Genomic DNA, 14208 nt, shown 5'->3' with positions numbered 1-14208 from the left:
CGTCGCTTTCTACGTCTTCTGGGCTTCTTTTGTGTTTAATTTCCCTTCTTTTGTTTCCTTTGGTAATGAGCTTGCTGGGGGCCTACAAGAAAAAGAGCAGTTACGATGGATATGAATCTTTGCAGCTGGTCGATAGCGGAGGGGATAGCTTCAGCATCGGCAGAGGGAGCAGCGGCGGCACACTTGGAGGCTCCATATCGGCCACCCTCGGACCGAAGGCGGGCCCGCTGAGAGAGGAGGACTGCAGCACCATGGACAGCTCAGGTAAGAGCCCCTACCGCCTCCGGCTGCTTTCCGAATGGCGTTTGGAGCCTTCGTGGACGCGGAAAGGGCTTTAATGAAGGTGTTTTGACTTTACTGAGTGTTACCGCGGCCTGTAATTGTCTTGGTAGCAGTGGACAACATAATGGCTAACATAAGTGAAAGTAGCCTACAGAGGAATCCTAAAATCCCAGACCCCACCTAAGAGACTGTACTGAGCTGCTACTGTAAAATAGATGTAAACATATATGTCATATGAATATGTAAATACGCCTTACTCTTCTTGCATGACCTATCTGTCCCTACCAACTTCAAACAGGCTTCTATAGATGCAGATGTTTACTGTATCCAAAAATATGTTCTGAATTTTTTAAACACTTATCATTTTTTTCCCCTATTAAAATTACGGGAAAAGTCTATGCAAAGTAATTTAATTGCTACATTTGGGTGCTATCTGCTACGTAGACCATATTTCATGGTTTATTTACTTTACACATGGGCTTTAAGACCAAAATTCTACCGCAGCTGTAGCGGAAATATCATATGTCAACAGTTAAGAGGATAAATCTTGTTTAGTTTGGGGCGGTAGAAGCACAAATCCTCTCTGTTTAGGTTTTAATCTGGTAGTTGTTGATGACAGATTATTAGCCCCACATATCTGATCTATAAGAAAAACAAAAACTCCAATCCACCAAAGTGCTGTAATTTAATCCAGCTGTTTGAATTCATTGGTTTTGACAGATTCAGTTTTTTGTTTAAAAATAAATCCTATAGGGTGGTATAGTTTTGGGATAGTTTCTGTTGCCTGTGCTCCTTCCATACTTACTATTCCTAAAATAGCAGACTCCATGATAAGAGCCAAATACCTGGCTCATGATACAAATATACATTTTTGTCACATGCCAGACATTTGGCTCTTTCCATGGACTCTGCCACTTTTAATAATAGCAAAGCATTAGCACAACATCCTATGCACCTCTATATAGAGTCATGTGATGAATGTGAATATGAATGCTGATCAGGCTTCCTTCTCTTATAAATGTATAAAAGTATTTTGAACATGTCAAGTGTGAACAACCAACTCAAACTTAAAAATAATTTCCAGTTTTAAAAAATTGAAATGACGCCACAGTTGTCCAAAAATATTAGCACCACAGCTATTAATACCTATATTACAGAATAACAACAACAATTAAAACATATGCAAAATAAATAAATAACATAAGGCTGATAGGCGTATCTAGATTGTGAGGCCTGTTTGTAGAATGTGTGTTCACCACACTGCAGTACTCTGTGGAGTCAGCCAGTCTCCAGAGATGAACATTTGTGTGAAACAAAAGAAGCTGGATGAGGAGGGTGGGAGGGTCAATGAGGAAAGGGGATTGTGGGTGGGGAATGGGGTGTGTGTGTTGTTGGGGGGGGGGGGGGCGGGCACTCCTGTGTCAGATGTCTGCCTGGCCAGTGTGTACAGACAACCTTTTTGATCTGCTTGTGTGTGCATGTGTGTGTCTATGTATCCATCTGTTTTTTCCCCACAATGCTGGATGCGGAGGGGTAAAGGTTGGCACTCTAGGAGGAGGGAACCACATTCAAACAAGCTATTGATCTTTCTCACAAAGCCAAGGGCCCTCTGTGCTGCTGATTTCCTGTGCTCTCTTCCTCTAAATGGCCAGGCTAACCGCTGCTCTATTACCTGATAGAGCCTGTATCACAGCCTCCTCTGGTGTCTCCATTAGCAGGGTTTGTCACTGTGGTTGGCTCACTAGCCAGCAGACTCCCACATCCATCTGGTCATGGACACAGAGGCACATGGGCGAGCTACCAGACCAACAGGAAAGCAAACAGGCAGATTCTAACAGATCTGCAGGGGGATAATGACTGAAAAAAACAGAGATAGGCAAAATGTGCTGAAGCAAAGGTGAGGGTCACATTGAGGATGTATGACTACAAGGTAACAACACTCTAATAAATATAGATAAAAACAACTTAGGAAATATATAGAAAATAAAGTAAGCCTGCACAATAAAAAAAAAAAAAACTTGCTTAATTAAGCACTGGTATCATTTCGATTGTAATATTTCAGCAATACAATAAAACTAAAGGCCCTAATGATCTTGCTGAATACACCAATCTGTACTTTTCTTTCACCACCGCTAAATACTTTCTACGTTATCGTGTAGCTAGCTTAGATTTTTATTGTCTAATTTAATCTAGATCGGGGTTTCTAAACTCTGCGATCACACAGGATGATTAATGGGCCATTGAAATCATGTTAAATACAATTTTTCTTCTTAAATATAGATTTCATTGCCTATTTTAATGTGAGTCCTGTGAAGTTTGGCATTTCATAGTCTGTCTGAAATGATCATATCTTCAGGCCTATGAAACAATTTGTTGTTGTAAGCAGATGCTGCTTCAGTTTAACAGCCAGTAAGTTTGAGAATCACTGCGTCAGCTTATAAAAAGTCATTTGGTGTAAAGTAGCTGATACAGCTGACACTGTGCAATTAAACTGTCCAAAAAGGGAACCACTTAGGATAATTAGAATATGGAAAAAATATAGATGCGTGAACAGATAAATGGTAGATCATTGGTCCAAGTTCGCTTTCCAGTTTGGTTTCAGTCTTCAGCAGGGTCTTAGTACTTCCCCCCAAAATAAGCAATTGTTTATCTTTTGAGTGAAGGGATAAAAAAACCAACCAACATCACCTTGTTAGATCTTACTACAACACTTTCTGCCATTTACTGGGGTTAATTTATACAGAGCATGGCATAACCCCACCACAGTGTTACATCTGTTTAAATAACTCAGCTGTTTGTATTGTCATTGTATGTTTATCAAACGTGTTTCTGTGGACACTGCAGTGCCCATAGAAACTCTTCCACTCTTCATTATAGCGTTGCTTCAGCTCATTGAGGTTTGTGGGCATTTGTGTATACACAGCTCTGTTAAGGTCTCGCTGCAGCATTTCAATCAGGTTGAGGTCTGGACTTGGACTGGCCCATCACAACACCTTGACTCTTTTCTTTTTCAACCATTCGGTTGTAGATTTGCTGATATGTTTGGGATTGTTGCCTTAATGCATGATCCAGTTTGGACAAGCGTTAGCTAAAGCTAAGGAGGGTGAAAAGAAAAGTGTCTGGACTTCTTGAAGACGTTTAACCTGTCATCTGAGGAGCTTTATCAGTTCTAAGAGCAACTGGTGGAGAGTCCCAGATTTTTTAAGCCCTATTGGGAGTGTCCCTAAATGGTGTCCAAATTAATGGGCTGCATCCTCCTGAGGCCGCATTTGTAGACCGATTACGTCACAGCAACGCGACAAAGGCTGTCAAATTTGTATACTCCTCCGAATGCAGCTGACAAATGCATCCTCCTTTTCCCCGAATTTGAAGGATGGGTTGGGTGTATCCTTTGTGGCCCACCATATCCCAGAATTCATTCTGCCAATTCCAGTTTTCAACAATGGCGGCCGCTACTAAGTTTAAATATTACTTTTATTACTCTTTCTGGGTCACAAAATAAACTTTTAACATATTTTCGGGTGAGAATGTAGCTGTGTAAACTTCAAATATCTGCTCGGTTTATCAAGATATCACATATTTGCAAAAGCGCTCCGACGTTTTCGGAGACGTCTGTTACCCAACAGCTCGATAGCTAGCTGGGAGCTCGAGGGTCACTAGAGCCGGCGAGAACGGCAAACTCCCGGCACATCGTTTTCAGATCACCGCGGTCTTCCGCTACTCAGATTAAATGTGATATATAAGTCACTTAGATAAACTAAAAATGTTGTTGTTTGGCTTTTTTCAGTGTTTTATTTGTTCGTGAGTAAATCGGTTTGGCTGAGATTAAAGTTTATTTATTAGATTAGATAAAATAAAACTTTATTAATCCCTCGGGTGGGTTCCTCCTTGGTTTTTGACACAGCTGAATAAACGTCAAACAGAAAACTGATTAAACAGAAGTGTGTTAGCTGAAGCTAACATTTGATGCTAGAAGAGTTTGGAATACAGACGACTTAAGGTTTGACTCAGTGCCTGCAAGGTGCTCAGGTTGTGTGGTTTCAAAACAAGCCCAGATTATCACCCCTCCACCTCCATGCTTGACAGTTGGTATGAGGTGTTTGTGCTGATATGCTGTGATTGGTTTTCACCAAACGTTGTCTCGTCTGTTTGAAGGACATTGTTCCAGAAGTCTTGTGGTTTGCTCAGATGCAACTTTGCCAGCATGTGCTGTGCTGCCACAGTCTTTTTAGAGAGAAGGGAAATCCATCCAAACAACCTGCACTTATTCAGTCTTTTTCTAACTATACTGTTATAAACTAACATTTAGAATGCTAACTGAGGCCTGTAGTATCCGAGATTTAGCTCTTGTGTTTTTTGCAGTTTTCCTGAGCGTTGCACAGTCCAACCTTGTGCTGAATATCGTGGCACGTGTGTTAACACACACTTGAATGCTCCATTTCAGCGAACTGACCAAAGCTTCTGGTTTTCTTTAGGTCCTGTAAAAAGTCTTTCACAAGACTGTACGTAATGATGAAGTTTAAAACACAGATGACAGATTAGTCGGGCTTGTTTTTAACTATCCCAAGCAGCTTTAAGGATCTGAAGGTTCAGAAGTCGTGACAAGGTTTTTTAAAATTATGAATTTCAAAACTTTTGTAAAAGAATCAGTTTGCCTAATTCTCTGTCAGCTTCCTCCTACACTTAGTCAGAGCTGTAATACCAGTGTGTCATGCTTTCAGCAGCATGTAAAGGCTTGCTTGTCATTCAAGGGAGCGGAATACACTTCTGGTTAAGCTGTGTAGTAGATGATTAATCATAGACTCCTTGTCTTACCAGCAGCATCTATAATTAAGCAGATTAGCGTCGGGTTGACACTGCAGTTGTTGAACTTCAGGAAGAAACAAGGCCCATGATTATGGTACCCCTGAGGTTAAGTGCAGGGTTTTTGCCTTTCAAGCTTTACTGTTGTCCCTGTGCATCTATCTGTGTCGTTAACACTAGGCTGGATATTGAGGGAGTAAGGTTTGAGGCTATAGAAGGAGGGAGACATATGCTGACAGCCAACAGATCCCTCTGGACATGAATAGAACTGCCTTGTCTTTTTTCCTCTCACTTCAGTCACCTCTGTCTTCCCCTCCTGTTTCTATTGGTCAGCTTAGTGAATGTGATACTAGGCAGCTGAGGAGGGGCAGTGTGGGCTATCGGACCGGCCTTCTTTAAGTGAAAAAGCTCTTTTGGATGTGACATTTCTTTATGAATGTTTGCTCATTCAGCATCACTGCTGCTTCTCCATCTGTACAGGTATCAAACATGACTGACGCATACACTTAGTTTTGATGTCAGGGTAGAGTGTAGGATCCTGGTTTTCTTAATCCTGTCAAGGTCACTGACTGGCAGATGTGCATGCCAAGGAGCTTAAAATGGGTCAAAACATACTACTGAAATCACAGCCTTGCCTAAAAAAAGGAAAGAGGACTGTTTTAGCTTTTGTTGTTCAGTGTAGACACGCCCAATGATGCAACTATATTTCTGAGATAGGTGACTGGATTGTTTACTATTTATTATCCTTGAGATGCTTTTTGGATTGCAAAGAGCAGTCGACACAAACCTTAAATACAAAAAAGACACACAAATCAAAACTAATCAAACAAACTAGCCAACTACCAACCTGTCTATCGCTTTGCTTTTAAAAAATGTTTTCTGGGGTCTTTGTTGTTTTTAAAAATGTTGACACATTAGAGAGAAAAAAGGATGAAATGTTCCAAGGACAAAGACATCAGCTAAAGGCTACAAATTAACTTCCACTATCTATCTATCTGTCTATCTATCTGTCTGTCTATCTATCTGTCTATCTATCTGTCTATGTATCTATGTATCTATCTATCTATCTATCTATCTATCTATCTATCTATCTATCTATCTATCTATCTATCTATCTATCTATCTATCTATCTATCTATCTATCTATCTATCTTAAAGACATGTTCATGCAGTTACATTGTATAAAAACTCGACTTAACACTGGTAATCTTTGCTGTTTGCAAAGTTTAATTCAATTTTTTTTAGCATGGGGGAATTTTGGTGTGTCACAGGCTGCAAGAGTTTTATTTCTCAGTAAAAATAAATCCCCGTCATGCACATCATGCCTCAGCAGTCAGAGACCAAAAGTCTAATTTTGGAACTTAGTGAAGAATCGCTGCAAATACATCATGCATGTGGCGAAGGAGTCTTTGTCGAAGGAGTTTGAAGCAGCTGCTGTCTATGGTTGTATATCAAACTTTGCACGCAGCTTTTCTCCTAGACGTTGTTTGTAATGTCTTTGCGTCTTTCCAAGCTCCTAAAATAAGGATGGAGTTGATGCTTTCAAGCTTCTGATCCAATTGCAAAGAAAACATTTATCAAAATGTCAAGTTTTGACATTTTGATAACATAGCAAAAGTATGTGGGTATGTTTCAGATAAAAGTGAAAGTTTTTGTTTGGCTTCTGATTTTGACAACCTCTGAGCTTGGCCTGACAGTCTGACATGTTGGTTGGCTGACATGAAAGGCACGGCAGCCAACCAGCATGAAAACAAATATGTCCTTGCATAGCCCGTTAGCTATTCCTATGAGCTATTCCTGTCATATTCCATTTTCAGAGTTAGAAACATCCCACAAACTACTAACTAGTGGTACAGTAGTTTCTTGTCATAATGAACCATCTATGTAACCTCAATAACCCTTTTCCCCAGTACTGTCCAGATGAAAGTCATCGATAAACCCATAACATCTTTTAGAGTGTGAATCTGACATTTCAAACTATTTAAACCAAAGAAAAACTTTGTACAGACTGAGTCTGTTTTTGCATAAGTGCGCAGTGTTCCTTCTCCTGCATCACTGGGACTTTTTGAAATAGAAGAAGTTGCCTGTTAAAAATATTTTGCAATACTTCCATTAGTTTATCCAGGCCAGTGCAACACATAAACTAAGCTTTCTTTGTTTTTAATCATGGGGAAAAACCCACTTGCACATACATGAAGATGAATTATAGATGAGGATCACCAAACCCGAAAAACAACCCTACTCTGGGCCCGATCTAAAATTTGATGCTTAGCTAGCTTAATGATGCCCACTGACCGGTTTGGTTGGGAGAGGCTCTTTTCACTCCTCACAGATCAGAAACTCAAGCACTGACTGAATGCTTCTCTGTCGGCAAGTGCACATTTCTGCAGACAAGACAGGTTGTGCATGAAGCATGATGCTAAGAGGAGACTGCCTAAAATCTGGTTGTGGGTATTTGTCTGTGGCATCATGTTTAATGTCGGTAGATTAGTCAGCACTGCCAGATGATATAAAGTAATGACATGGTGGTTTCTATGCACAGTAGGTGAAGAGGGGAGACAGAGGAGGGAGGGTCTGAGTGACTCAGATTAAACACATGGGCCTCATCCAGTGTTAAGAATATATGCAAACACACACAGATGCGCATGAGCTGGTGTGCATTTTAATGTGTGTCTTGTCTCTTATGTCCTTCTCCATCATTCCTTCACACATACACACATGTTTACTCAGTGTGTAGAGCAGTGACTCATGTTCATCACCAAATGAAAAACCTCTGAATTAGGGCTCGAAGGATCGCGGGTCTTCGAGCACTACGTGTAAATCCATCATTTGCGCAAAAATGTATGATGGGACGTTTCAGCGGAAGGTTGCCCTCCTCTCACGTGTAATTTTGGTCGCTTTCCCTGCGCCACAAAGGTGGGATCAGCTACAGTGACTGCCCTAAAGCAAAATGAAGTAGGAATTTGTAGGACATCAGTGACATCAGAGCTTGAAAAGCTTCTTGCTCCTTTGTTCTCAGATATGGATGCAGGCTATGGCGGAGGACTGCTGGATATGGTCAAGGGAGGAGCTGGCAAGTTCTTCAGCAACTTTAAGGACAACCTGAAAGACACGCTGAAGGACACCTCCACCAAAGTCATGCATCAAGTTGCTACGTAAGTGACCACTGCATTCATATGGTTTCATATTACAGGAATGAATACAGTTTTGCTCAAATGTTATACTAATAAGCAAAGATTATTTTTCGAGAGACTTGAGCAACAAAAGCAATGGAGACTTGGTCGGCTACTGCAACTGTATAGAGGTGATGATTAAAAATATAAAAAACTCTTAGTTGATTAAAATATGGCTGATCTTATGTTCAAGGTTGTCGTGTTGTTTATGTCCAGACAGAGATTTTTAGCCTCACATTAACGTCTATTTCAAACTGACCTGAATATTGTCAAAGATCATCACTGTTGATGCTTTCCAGCAGTTTTCAGGTGAAGAGTTTGAGGTTTACAATCCTGAAGGGAGCACATCCCGTGAGGAACAAAACCAGGAGCGTACTTCACTGGGTCAGATGGTCAATACAGAGCTCTGCTGGAACATGGATGGACCTGAGGGCGAGTGTCTGGTGCTACCAGCATGTCTCATTCATCAGAGCATTTTTTGGCCAAACTAACCCAGACCTTGCCCAATACCTGGATCACTCACAAGAGGGATCAGCTCTCTGCAACTTTGTTCACATCCCAAAAACGAAAACAAGTTAAAGCATCGCAGAAACAAAGTCTGACCGAGAGACAAAAAGAAAAGAAAAAAAGAACAAAAACAGCCCAGAAGTGCTCAAAATGATGACCTTTAACATAAGCTCAGTCAGTGCTTCTGATTTTTACAGATACGGTTTTTAGTCATTGTGATCACATCTAGTTTATCTTGAGTTTATTACCATGTGACACTGAATTAAATACACTGTGCAGTCAAACATAAGGGCCAGGGGTCAGAATTGGCCCGTTAGAGACTCCAATCAGGTCCACTGGATGGCTTTGGAAAATGTGAAGGAGGGCATAGATTTTGGACTTTTAACTTTATTTTCCTAAATTTTTACAGTTTTTCTACTAACCAGGGACCCTATTGTCATTCAAACCACACCAAAGTAATAAATAATAATCTATAATTTTTCTATAATATTAGAAATGCTAACAGATGTCTCACATTTACTGCTGCAGCATTTCTTATATTAAATGAAATTAAATGTGTAATTAAACTTCTTTACCCTGTTAAAAAAGGAACCATCACTGGTTCGGCCCTCTTCAGATCAAAGTAGCCAATGTATTTGGCAAACAATTTAAAACGTGTTTGACATCCCCGCTGTAGATATTTTTCTAGCGTTGTATAGCCAAAGATGAATACTGCACACAAGTCCAGCGTAAATCTGTGCATTACGCTCGTTCAGTAGCGAGCGAACTGGTTAACCGAATGCTGTTTCAGATGTTGATCACAAGCGTCTCCGACTAGCTTTAGAAGTGAAGCAGCAGAGCGGTTGGGATGGAGGGAGGAAAGAGTGAGGTTTCAGAGTCTGGCACGGCTCGGTCGTCCCAGTGTGTTTGTGCACAGGCATCTGCACAGGGCGGCACAAAGAGGCCTCTGTATTATCAAACACACACACACACACACACACACACACACACACACACACACACACACACACACACACACACACACACACACCCCTACGTTGCTCCCCTCACTATTGACTCAGCAAGTCTGATTGTGAAATTTCCTCTCCGGGGTCTCTCCCTTTCTGTCGCTCACATCTTGGCAAACCCCCACTCTCCTGTCCTCTCGTTCCCCTTGTGTTTTTCGGTTGATCGACTGCCCGCTTGGCTCCACCTTTCTTCCTCTCCTCTCCTCTCCTCTCTCCCTCCCTCTTTGGTGTCTATTGCCCCACTTCTGGCTGCATTATTCATGGCGGTTCATTGTGCCAAATGGCCAGAGCGCTGCTGATACAGAAGGATTCATTTCATTAGGAACCTGTGTGATGCGATGTGAAGTGTGTTTGTGGGGACTGTATATGCATGTGTGATAAGGGATAATGGAGGGAGGAGAAGTAGGCTAGCTCATACCTTTTGCTTTCTTAAACAGTATGCATTCAGACCACTTCCAAACAATTCTGTTTCGATTAATCATTATTCCAGCAAAACATTCCATATTTTCTTGTTATGTAAGTCTTTTGGTTAAGTTGTTGCTTAACAGAAGATTTGAGTAAATAGATTTTGAGCAAATTTTGGACTTTATCTCAAATGTGACTGCCAATATTCAACCGTGTCTGCTGACATGGACAAAGTGTTAAGGCAGGTTTAAATGAGATACAAGAATGTCAACCAAGGGAAAAAAAATTCCCTTGAGCTTCCTCGGTATAACGTGACACCTCTGCTGTTATCTTTACCTGTTACCTCTTTGAATGCCCCGACAGGTCTTGATCCGTTCCTCTCTGCTTCTGTTCTCATGCGTAGTCAAGGGAAAGAGCTGCTTCTAAATTATTAAAACCAACCTGTGTTTCTTTACGTAGCTGAAGAAGAAAAAATTGCAGGGCAGGCGACTTGAGGCAACAGTGTGTTTGTGTCTGTGAGAAGCGCAATGAATATGGAGCCTTGATGGCTGTGCTGGTTTTGTGAATAACACAGTGTGCTTGGTCTGCACCCAGGCTGTAACCCCCACTCCACCGACCTCCCTATCAGACACACATTAATTTGCCTTTTTCCCTCAAGTTTTCAAGCTTTGATCTGCATCTAAAATTCCAGTTTTCCCAATTTCATTATCCATGTCATTTTTCAGACACCAAAACACACAGAACACAAACTTACAGCACAGCTTATCTACAAAAATAAGAAACTCTAGTGAATTAAAAATAAAAAAAAAATCCCACTGTGATTTTGAAGAGTGAATGAAGCTAAATCAGGCCCCGAGGATAGATGATTGCAGTGCAAACACTATGTAGCCACTTAAATTGGTTTAAGCAGACATGCTATAAAAATCCTGCTTAAACAAAATGAAGACAAGTGAATTTTAGAGAAGACCATAGGGGAAATGTAGAGAGCCCGACTCTAATATCCATCGGGATCTAACCCACTTACATTGATTTGGTTGAGACTATGTTTGTGTAGCTTTGATAGGTTCTAATAGAGCACCTCACTTCTCATGTATTCAGCCTGAAATGTCTTATAAGCTCAGGGTGTTTTCTTTCTCGGAGGAAAACATGAACATAAAGTGCTGTACTGCTCAGAATGGGTTTAATAACATACCGGTACATCTATACACCAACCCAAGCAAGGGTTTTTTTTTACTGTTTTTTTTTTTATCACAAAATGTGAGTTATTACATCAGAGTTAATACCAATATCAAGTTGAATAAAGTAGTGCAGCAATAAGAAAGTCACATAAAAATTACTAACTGCTAAAAATTGTTGTTTTGTCTCTCAGGTCAGATAGAAGAAAGAAAAGATCAGTGGTGACCATTAGTGATCATGTAATCTACAGAAAGATTCAAACGATGGGGGACCTGTTACAAGCCCACTACAGTAACAAAGTTTGGATGTTGTGTAAACTGTAAATATAAACAGAATGCAATCATTTGGAAATGTCATAGACCAGTAGAATGTAGAAAACACAGATAGAATATTTTGGAATGAGAAAATGTACCACTTTAAAGAAACTATTAGCTCATTTTGAATTTGACGGTAGTAACAACCCAACTAAACCCAACTGTCCCAATTAAAGAAAGTTGCGTTTACCATTGTGTCTTTTCTTTTGGTGAAAGGTCTGGACAGCAGGCAGGCCACTGTAGCACCTGGAGTCTTCTACTATGAAGCTGTGCGTTGTAATCCGGTAGATGCAGTATGTGGTTTAGCATCGTATTGCTGAAAAAGACGTTGTCTGAATGGGAGAGTATGTTGCTCTATGTTGCCCTGTATATACCTTTCAGCATTGAAGGTGACTGTTCAAGCAGTCATTTCCATAGGCACTAATGCACCAACATCCCATCAGAGATGTGGACTTTTGAAATGAGAGCTGATAGCAAGCTAGATAGTCTCTCTCCTTTTTAGTCTGAAAGATGTATCAACAATGTACTTCATCTTCACTAAGCATTTTCCGCTTTCAGTCCATTTCAAACAACCTCTGACCCAGAGAAAAATCATCGGCCCGAAGAATTGATTTTCAGCCTTGTCATTTAAAGAGATTTGTCGGGATTCTCTGAATCTTTTTGAGTCGGATGTTCAGCTACTGTGTTCTGAAAAAGATCAGATAAAGTACTTTTACATCAAGGAACAATATTCTGATATGTTTCTGAAAATGTTTTACAATTAGAGACTGGTAAACATCTGTCTATCTTTACTTCTCAGAAACTCTGCCTTGGTAATATGATCTTTTTATACCCAGTTTTATTACCAGCCTGTTACCAAATAACCTAATTAGTTGCAAAATGTTTCTCCAACTGTTTCTTATTAGTACCACTTACCATTCCAGCCTTCTGTCCCCCTGTCCCAGTGTTTTAGAGATCTGTTGCTGCCATCAGCACAGTACAATAGTACAAAGTGTTTTTGTTCTCTTTCGCCTCACTTTTGTAGACATCTTTCTTCTAATTGGCTGATACTCACAAACAGGAGGTTTGAACAGAAGGTGGGTGGGGCTTCTGTGCTTAAAGCCAGCACCATGTGCCTTAAGGCAGTGGTCCTCAACTCTCACGGTCCGTGAGTCATTTGGTACCGGGCCGTGACAGTTGAGGCTTGGGTGCCTCAACTCTCACAATAAATCTTCTTTTTTTGGGTTCCGGGACTGGTTTTATTTGTTGTACTTGTCCACGATACCTTAAAGGCTGTGAAAATATTATCGGACATAAACCGGTCCATGGCGCAAAAAAGGTTGGGGATCGCTGCCTTAAGGGGCAATGTCCATAGCTGAAGCAAAATGTCTGAGCTTTAGCCAAACCTGAAGCTCAGAATGTTGAGACCAGTGGGTGACGTCACCAAGGCTACCTCCATGTTTAACACTGTCTATGTCCGAAACCAAGCAGTCTCAAATGTGGCTCACAGGGCTTATTTGGACACTACATAAATGACCTCTTTATTTGAAACTCTGACTATGTTTAATTGGAACATCCCCCATTGTAACAGTATACATATGAGAGAAAACTAAGATGTGGAATGATATATTAATGGTATGAAATACTAACATCCTTACAGGGATGATAAGTTAATGAATAAGCATTATGTTAACTTAATGAGCTAGCATGATTGGTATCTTGGTAAACCACAATTTTAGAAGTGAGTCCTTCAAATTATTAGTCACATAGTTGCTAGACTGATTACCTTTAGATAAATTGCCCACTTGGTGGGGAAAAAAAGGGATTCAGTGGCAGATTAAACAAAGGATGAGTCCAAAATCAAGCCTTCTGACTATTTATGTGCAATTTACATCAAAATGTATCTAATCATTTTCCAGCAAGAGGAAATTGCACCAGTCTCGTCATTATCTTTTAACTTTCTGTCTGTCAGACATGGGCTTGTTTTTGATTGTGTGCTCTGATATCGACTGCATATCAACAGTTTTTATCAAATGTCTTTGTGTAACACAAAGGACTGACAAGAAATTTTTTATAGCAGTCTGAAAAAACATCTGCTGGCATTTAGCATCTCCACAGTAATTAGATCAACGCTCCACCACAGCTGGGATCAGCTGGTCGTGTCAGGTGTTGATAGTGGTGTTATTGTTATTAGCTAGTTGGTGGGTGTTCAGATTGCACATTAATACAATATTTTTCATTCTTTATACTGGAGATGCATTTCTCTATTACACACAGTTTAGTTGGCTCATAATTGTATACCTGTTTCCATGGTAATAGATGTATTATTCAGCATAGAAATAGGTAAAACCACAGATATGTACACACAAAAGTGTTAATATCCAGCAGAAATGTCACCTTCTGATCTCCCAGTCCCGATTTACTAATAAAAGTATAATGTAAAGATAAAACTGACCTTTTTTTCCACGTTAAATCGGTCAAACATTGACTCTGCTTTTCCACTCTGGGAACAACAAACACTCTGAGATCAAAATAGAAGCTTCAATTGTGGCCCAATTACCT

At 40.4% G+C, this 14208-nt stretch overlaps 1 protein-coding gene across 5 annotated transcripts in view; it reads left to right on the top strand.

Annotated features, from left to right (window-relative positions):
• The window catches only part of dnajc6 (DnaJ (Hsp40) homolog, subfamily C, member 6), a 34335-nt gene that overhangs the window by 4106 nt on the left and 16021 nt on the right, over positions 1–14208 (top strand). For 4 of the 5 annotated variants that reach the window (XM_085138656.1, XM_085138653.1, XM_085138654.1 and 1 more), the window contains exons 1-2: positions 66–264; positions 8105–8240. In XM_085138656.1, the coding sequence (XP_084994782.1) occupies positions 66–264; positions 8105–8240 (335 nt within the window). Of the gene's footprint in view, positions 1–65; positions 265–8104; positions 8241–14208 lie in introns of those variants that run through there. The other variant, XM_085138655.1, reaches the window with a different exon arrangement.

The sequence above is a fragment of the Neolamprologus multifasciatus genome, chromosome 17 (assembly GCF_963576455.1).
Source record: "Neolamprologus multifasciatus chromosome 17, fNeoMul1.2, whole genome shotgun sequence".
Lineage (NCBI taxonomy): Eukaryota > Metazoa > Chordata > Actinopteri > Cichliformes > Cichlidae > Neolamprologus > Neolamprologus multifasciatus.
Note: the sequence above shows the minus strand (reverse complement) of the source record. Positions and strands in the feature narration are given on the sequence as shown.